General features: G+C 24.9%; 1 protein-coding gene across 1 annotated transcript; it reads left to right on the top strand.

The window, feature by feature from the left end:
- Positions 1-1,604: 1,604 nt before the first annotated feature.
- On the top strand, positions 1,605-4,370 carry POSPLADRAFT_1161214 (hypothetical protein; the record flags this gene model as incomplete). The annotated part of the gene is made up of 1 exon (XM_024487658.1): positions 1,605-4,370. The coding sequence occupies one exon, from the start codon at positions 1,605-1,607 to the stop codon at positions 4,368-4,370; it is 2,766 nt and encodes a 921-aa protein (XP_024332849.1).
- Between the last annotated feature and the right edge of the window lie 4,479 nt (positions 4,371-8,849).

Raw genomic sequence — 8,849 nt, forward strand, 5'->3', positions numbered from 1 at the left:
TTTTTAGATCAATAATTAATACTTTCTGGCGATTTAGCGAGATGTTTATTTTAATTATTATCAATAGAGGTAATGGTTCTAAATTGAATATTTTATTTTTGTCCCCTGGCGGGATCGGGGTTTTATTTTTTATTTCTTTATTTGATTTTGTTGATTTTGAATTTATTTTTGCTAGTTCTGTTGTATTAATAAGTTTCATTGGTTTTGCTGTTGTTTTATTAATTAAGAGAATTAAGAGAATTAATAATAATAATAAATATATTGAGAATAGATTCGCTATGTTATTTTTTAAATCGGATTTTTTAAATATGAATATTGGACCTTTTGGTATTTTATTTATTTATGGGATCTTTAATTATAATATTGATTTGAATATTTTATTGGGAATTTACAGTTGTATTTTCATTTTATTATTGATTTTATCTAGCGATACTGTACTTGAATGGTTATTTAAAATCCAACAATTTATTGTTTTAATTAATAAGGCTATTGATGATACCTTTAGTACCCAATGTGATAGTGATAGTGATAATAGTGTTAATAATTATTATAATAGTGCTAACTTTATTGTTAAAGATTTGGATAAAGTTTTTGTTAGAGCTAATGCTAATGCTAATGCTAATGAGAATTTGAGAGGTTATACATTTTTCAGCAAAAATAATATTAAAAATAAATTTAAAAATAATTACGGTATTAATTTATCTAGATGTTATAATACTAAAAATTTAAATAGTCAGGGTTTCGATGTATTTTTTGATATTAATAATAAAAATAATATTAATATTAATAATTCTTTAAAAAGTACAGAGCCTGATATTAAGGTAGATAATGCTAAGGGGGGAGTTGATCAGTATAATAGTATCTCTATCTTTAAGGATTTTAAAAATGATATTATTACAAATATTCTTAATAAATATAATTTAGATAATAAGATTATTGAGGATATTGAAGATATTTTATTAAGATTTGTTACTTTATTAGAAATTATTAAAAATGATGTGGATATTGCAGAAATTAATATTATTAAAAATGATCTTTATAGTCATATTGAAAAATTTGGTATTAAAACTGCAAGTATTAAAAAAATATTTAAAGAATATGTTAATAGTTTTGATAATGAAGATATTTTAGATAGAAATGAACAAAGTATTAATGAAGTTAATGATTTCATAGATCAAATAAATAAAATCACTAAAACTAAAGATGTTGAATTAAAATCTAATGTCATTAATAAATTAGCACGTTTTTTAAGATTAACTCATAGAATTAAATCTTTAGATATTTTAAGAAAAAAAGTTGAAGGTAATATTATTAAAGAATTATGGGCAGATACAAAAGTTGAAAGTCAGAGTATAGGACGTAAAAAAAGAATTAAAAAAATAAGCGTATCGGGATACAAGGGGATGTTTAGCGTTACAATATTAAGTAACATAGAAACATTGAAAGAAAATATTATAAAATTAGTAATGGAAACTTCTAATGAAAATTTCCATGAAATAATTAGTAATATGGATGTATTAAGGGATGTTTTACTTAAAAATTACAAATATAATGTAAATGAATTAATTTTAAAAAAATATCCTTTAAAATATGAAAACCCATCGATGTCTGCTGTTTTAAAAAATAATCACACAGCTGAAGGTAAATATTTAGAGTCATTTAGTTCTGAAAGAGTCTTACAATTGGAATCAGTGATTAAACATATTAAAGGTAATAGCATTAATTTATCTGATGCTACAGAGGATAGCGAAAGTAAAATTCTTGACGACAAAAGAATTGAAAAATTTAAAATTGAAGGACCACTTATGCTAAAAATTAATAATATTATTCAAGACCCTACCCTTGATAATTATACAAAACAAGTTGCTATTGAAAAATTATCCTTAGAATATGATCTTAACTGGTTTACTAATGAAATGAAAAATTCATTAGAAGCGAGATCTGTAATATTACATGATATTTACAGAAGTTTAGATACAGGGTTAAAATATATAACTTTACCTTATACCAAAAATAATTGGTTCAAGTTTGGTAAATTAATAGATAAATCCGGTCTAGAAAATATTGATAGTAACAACAAAGATCAAATTAAACTAAAATCTTTATTAGTTATCTTTATTTTAGGTAACGATAATATTATTAGTACATCTTTCAAAACTATTATTGAATTAATTAATAAATCGGATGATGCTATGAAAGCTAATAGAACTGAGTTAGTATTTAATATGGGAAATAAATTATTTAAATTTGCTAATTATAAACTTAATAAATTACATAATGTTCTTGATAGTAAAGATAATGGAGAAATTAATAAAGTTAAAGAAATTGATCAATTTAATCAAATATTAAAACTATTACCTTATGATAAAATATTTGAAATTATTAATGGTTATAGTGAAACTGATAAATTTGAAATTGGGGATACTGTTATGAATATCTTAGAAACTAAAACTTCCCTAATAGATAGAAAGTTAGTCACACAACTTAAAAATAGAGAAGTATTTATCTCTATTAGTGAGGATTATATTAAAAAACTTAATATTTCTTGTATAGATGTAACACAATTACCCATGCTAGTTATTCCTAATAAACCAGATGTAAATGGAAAATATTTACCATATATACATGGTGAGATTAGTCATATTTATAATACATTTGATAGTGTAGTAAAACATAAACACGATCTTAGAGATCAAGTTGAAAATCAATATGTTCTTAATCACACTATTAATTATCTTAATAAAACTGCATTTACTATAAATAAAGATGTTCTTGACTTTATTTTACTGGAATGGTACAACGAAAATAGTAAATTCTTTAATGGACTTAATAAAGAACAGGTTATATCTAAATCAGATAGTGAAGAGATAAGAAACAGTAAACAGTCACATAACAGTAAATATTGGAGATATTCAAATACAATAAATATTGCTAAAGTTTACAGAAATTCAATCTTTTATTTACCAACCTTTGCTGATTTCAGGGGAAGAGTTTATACTTTAACTCAATATTTAAGTTATCAAGGGGATGATCTATGTAGATCTTTATTATTATTTGCTAATGATAAAGAAAATGAACCTTTGAGTGAAAAAGGATTTGATTATTTATTATTTTACTTAGCTAATTTATATGGTAAAACAAATTTAAGCTATGAAGATAGAATTCAATGGAGTAAAGAAAATGTTATAACACTTTATGATATGTTTTTAAATGATACTGATAAATTTGATAGTGAAGTTTTACCTAAATTGAAAGAACCTTTCCAATTCATAAGTATTATGTTTGCTACAGTACGATGCTTAGTTTTACTTTATAATGGTAAAGAGGTTATATTAAACAACCCTATTTTATTCGATGCTAGTTGTAATGGTTTACAACATCTTTCTGCAATGACAAGAGAAGTAGATATTGCGGTTAAAACTAATCTAGTATCTTTACCTGATTCTCCGGAGATGCGAAATGATTTCTATCTTTATGCTGCTACTCTGGTGCAAGCTGAACTGGATAAATGTGATAATGATAATTTAAAACAAATAAACATTTCAAGAGAAATCGTAAAAAAAACTGTTATGACAATCCCTTATAATATTACTTTATTTGGTGTTAAAGAACAAATGAAAGAACATTTTGAAGTTTATAAAGAGGGAAAAAAAATATTTTATAAAGTTGAGGCGAGATTAACTAAAAATTCTGAACCTTTATATCTTATACCAAATGAATTAAATAAATTAGGTACTATTGTATATGAAGCTCTTATTCATAATTTACCTTCCTTAAGGGTATTAAGTGAATATTTAGAAGAACTTTTAACTATTTTATTAAAATTAAATGAGCCTGTAATTTGGATTACACCTTCGGGGTTAAAAATATCTTTAAGTAATGTTAAATATGATCATATTAGAAGTTCTAGTTCTTTATTACCATATGGAAAACCCGTAACTATTTCAATACCAACTCAAATTTTAAATACAAGAAGAATTAAAACCAGCTTTATGCCTAATTTAGTCCACTCACTTGATGCCTCTAATATACATTTACTTTGCGAAAACTTAACTAATCAACCTTTATATACAATTCATGATTGCTTCGCTACGACACCGAATAATATGGAATTTATTGAAAGTAGTGTTAAAAATGCATTTATTAAAATATACTTTAGCAGTGGGAATTACTTAGAAAAAATGCACCAAAATATGATGGATCAAATTAAGAGTTATGCTACTGAATTTTCAACAATTGACGGTAAAGAATATGTTACAATTGATAATAAAGATTACTTATTACCTACTCTACCAAAATCATTTGTAAATAAAGAAATGGTAGACATATTTATTAAAGGGATTCAAAAATCTAAATTCTTTATTAGTTAATATTTTTTGCGATTTTCAGGTTTCAGGTACCTGCTTGCTGTAAGTAAAACAAATATAAAAAAATAAAAAACAAAAACAATTTTTCAACCAATCAATCTATTACTTAAACCCAGCTTAATCTTTAAAAATACATTAATGGAGTGGAGGGGGGGTAATTTAAATATTACTTAAATCAAGCATAATACTCCATCTTAAATAATCCCTCATGTAATCTTCAGCCTTATTACCTACACAAATTAAGTTTTCTGGCTTAAGTCTTGGGTTATCCAAGTTCGGAGATATCTTAACCTTAAATTTAGTGTACCAAGTGTGTTTAATAACTTTAACTTCACCCTCATCATCCGATTGAGAAATATCATTTAATTTAGAAATCTCCATATCAATTTCATGTTTAATAGTTAATTTGTCTTCTATATTAATATTATCAGTTAAAGTAAGATTTTTAATAGTTAGATTAAAGGTTAATTCTTCAAAATAGACCCTATAACTGAATTTTTTATTTTGGTTAACTTTGGTTATATATTTAGCTACTCTATCATAAAACTCCCCAGGTTCTGTACGTATGTAATAGAAAATAAATATCAACAAAGTCTAAACTATTTAAATATTTTTAAGTTGAGTTAATACCTCTTTTCCTTCATTTCCATAACGGAAGAATAGTTTAGATTCTACTGTAACAAATTTAGCTCATTTCTCACTATAAAAATTGAAAAATTTATCAGATTTTACAGGTTTTAATTGTTGTTTTAATTCATTTAAAATTTTAAGAATATCAGATAATATTCTATTTGCCTGTAAAATATTTTATTTCTGTAGATCCTTTACCTAATAATTTATTAATTATAAATTGTCTTTCAAAGTTACGCGGCATATTGCCGCTTTAGAGAATTTAGTGTGAGCAGGTAAATAAATTACCCCCGGCACTGCTGGACTATCTACAAATTTTCCTCCTGGAGCTCCAGTTGGACCTGTGTGTCCTCTATCAAAACTCTTGAGTAGGCGATAAATCGGTTTTGTATGTAGTTTCAGATTAGAATCGTTAGAATAAACAATTAAAGGATAAGCTTTAGGATAAGATATAGCTTTAAAATTAGTATCAATAGTATTAAATAATGTTTTAGGTTGTCCCTTTAATCCGTATAAGCTAATAGTATTTTCAACAATATTAACATCAAGTGTTTCCCAATGGACATTAAAGGATAATCTTTTTGTTTGTACATCTTCCCCATTTAATAATTTGATAAAATCATCAAAGGTTAAATTTTTACTATTAGCACCACTAGCTTTTATAATAACTTTATCAGAAGAATTTTTAAGTGCATATAATTTTTTTCTTATAAAGATACCGTGTTTAATTTCTTGTTCTAATTTCATTTGTCCTAAATCAATACCAATATATTTTCCATCTAATTTCTGGGGTAAAACAACACAATCTGTATCACTCATAATACAAGGGTTCCCCGGAATATTTTTGAATTCATTGATATCCATTCTAGCATAAGATGATATAGCTGAAGCTATATGTACAGCAGATACAACTCCTCTTTTTTTAGCTAACCCAATTTCATTCATTTTGAAGTCACTTGCTTTACCTTCCTGATCTTTGAATAATAATCTTAATTTTTCGTTAACTCTACTGCTATATTTAATTAAAACAGTATCATCATTTAAATGAGCAAATGTAGAATAATTAAAATTTTTTATAATTTTATTCACATCTTTAACAGACATAATTTTTAAAATACTTTCGATCTCTCTCATACCAAATTTACCATATAAAGAATTTAAAAATAATTTACTTAAATTTTTTTTAATAGGATCAGTTGCATTTTTTTTAAGTTCATAATGTTTTTCTACATATTTTTTAAATAAATCTTTCCCTCTTTCAAATTTATAACCATATTGAATATCTATAATATAACCATATTTTTGCGCATATTTCATTTCTTCACTAAATATCATTCTATAAAAGCTTCCTCTAGGGCATGAGACTGTTCCGGTAGCTGGATCTCTATATTGAATAAAGGGTACTTTTAAACTTTCAACAGAAGGAGCTGTAATTTTACCAAAGATAAATCCAAATATATTTTTAAGATTTTTATCTGTTGTATAAGTTGGGTTACCAACAGGCATATCCTTTAACATAGCATTCGGATATTGGGAATTAATATCATAAAGATAACCATTATAAACTTCATTAATATAAACTTCAACATTACCACCAAAATAAGAATCTCTAAGATCTTGTTCCACTGTACCTTTAATCATTTTAATTTGATATTTGTCTTCATCATAGAAGGATGAAGTATAAACACCTAAAGCTAAAGCAGGTAATGTTCTAAATTTGGTAATATTTAAACTATAATTATTAAATACTTCCCCACTAAATTTTAGTAAGAATTCTAATAATCCTTTAATATCTGATTCTAAATATTTCAATGTTTGTTTTTTAATATCCCAAACCGCAGGTATCTTACTATAATCCTCTATAGGTATGCTTTCATAGTAGCTTATATCTGGTTTGTCTCCAACATAAAATAATCTATCTTTGTTAACAAATTTGTAAGGGAAGTAATCTTTCTGAACAATACAATTAAATGTAATTAAAATATCCCTTAATTTTCCATTTATTAATTGAAGTGAATCTAATATTTTAATTTTTCTATTTAATTTAGTATTTTTAATAGAGATTGAAATGATTGTATTATCTTTCCATACTGGTTTAATTTTAATATCTTCCATTAATATTGAAGATTTAATTAAAAATAAGGAATCAAATCGACCTAAATTATGAGCATAAAATGTATAACCATCTAATTCTTTATGTTCAAAGATAGATTCGATAGTTCTTTTTACTACATTATCACTATTTTCAGCTGGATTAATATAAACGAAATTTGATAATTTATCAGTAGACCATCCTCCAGCATATACTTCTTGGTTTCCCATTCCTTCTATTCCATAGGTTTCAAAATCTAGTGCCCCTATTTTATCATTATAAAGATAATCAATATCTGTAACTGGGAAATCTGCAGCTAAATATTCCCCCTCAATTAAAGAAATTCTGCCTAGTTGATTAAAGTATAGTTTAATTTTACCCATTTCTCTGATAAACCCATTATTATGTTTTGTATCAGTCCATTTTATAAAATCATTCTCAGTATTATTAATAACTTTACCTTTAACTAATTCTTTAACAGTAACTTCGTTATATTCTATTCCCATTTTGTTAATCAGTTTATTAACTACTAGACCTTCTTGCGCATTTATTTTATAAATAACTTGATTATTATCAATAATTTTTTCACCGTATTTATCCATAATTATATTATTATAATTATTTAATAAACTCATATTTATTCTTTTTTTAATTTCATCCCCTTTATCTGCATCACGTGCAAGACCTTTTTCTAGATCTTCATTTATTGTTCGAGTAATATCTGCTAATGTTCCTTTAAATTCTTCTAGATCTAACCATTTTCTATTCATTAAAACTAATTCACAGTCACTAGAATCTACATCATATCTTGTTAATGCTGAGATAATATCTAATTTATATTTTCTAGCTAATAAATAAGATGAGACATTTTTACTTATTTTTAAAGAGGTTCCTATAGTAATTCCACGACTATAACCAGAATTATGATCAATCCATCTAATAACACCCAGAACTGAAAAGGTACTATTATCACTTAGAGTTTTCAGGAAATCTTCAATTTTAGTTTGTAAAATATCTTCATTCATTAATTCATCTAAATATCCTAGACTTAAGTGACTTTTATAACCTAAATATCCACCACCAAATATATTTTTTAACTTTAAAGCATTTTTTTTACTTGTAATATTTAAACCCTTAGCGTTATTCGGAATAGAATCAGCTCGAGACTTACTTACTATACTACTTGTAGAAAATAATTTATTTTGATTTAATTTAACATTAAATTGAGATAATAAATTAAATCTAAGTCCCCCGGCGCAGGGGCTGAAAAATGTATAACCTCTCAAATTCTCATTAGCATTAGCATTAGCATTAGCTCTAACAAAAACTTTATCCAAATCTTTAACAATAAAGTTAGCACTATTATAATAATTATTAACACTATTATCACTATCACTATCACATTGGGTACTAAAGGTATCATCAATAGCCTTATTAATTAAAACAATAAATTGTTGGATTTTAAATAACCATTCAAGTACAGTATCGCTAGATAAAATCAATAATAAAATGAAAATACAACTGTAAATTCCCAATAAAATATTCAAATCAATATTATAATTAAAGATCCCATAAATAAATAAAATACCAAAAGGTCCAATATTCATATTTAAAAAATCCGATTTAAAAAATAACATAGCGAATCTATTCTCAATATATTTATTATTATTATTAATTCTCTTAATTCTCTTAATTAATAAAACAACAGCAAAACCAATGAAACTTATTAATACAACAGAACTAGCAAAAATAAATTCAAA

This window comes from Postia placenta, assembly GCF_002117355.1.
Source record: "Postia placenta MAD-698-R-SB12 unplaced genomic scaffold POSPLAscaffold_47, whole genome shotgun sequence".
NCBI classification, from domain to species: Eukaryota; Fungi; Basidiomycota; class Agaricomycetes; order Polyporales; family Adustoporiaceae; genus Rhodonia; species Rhodonia placenta.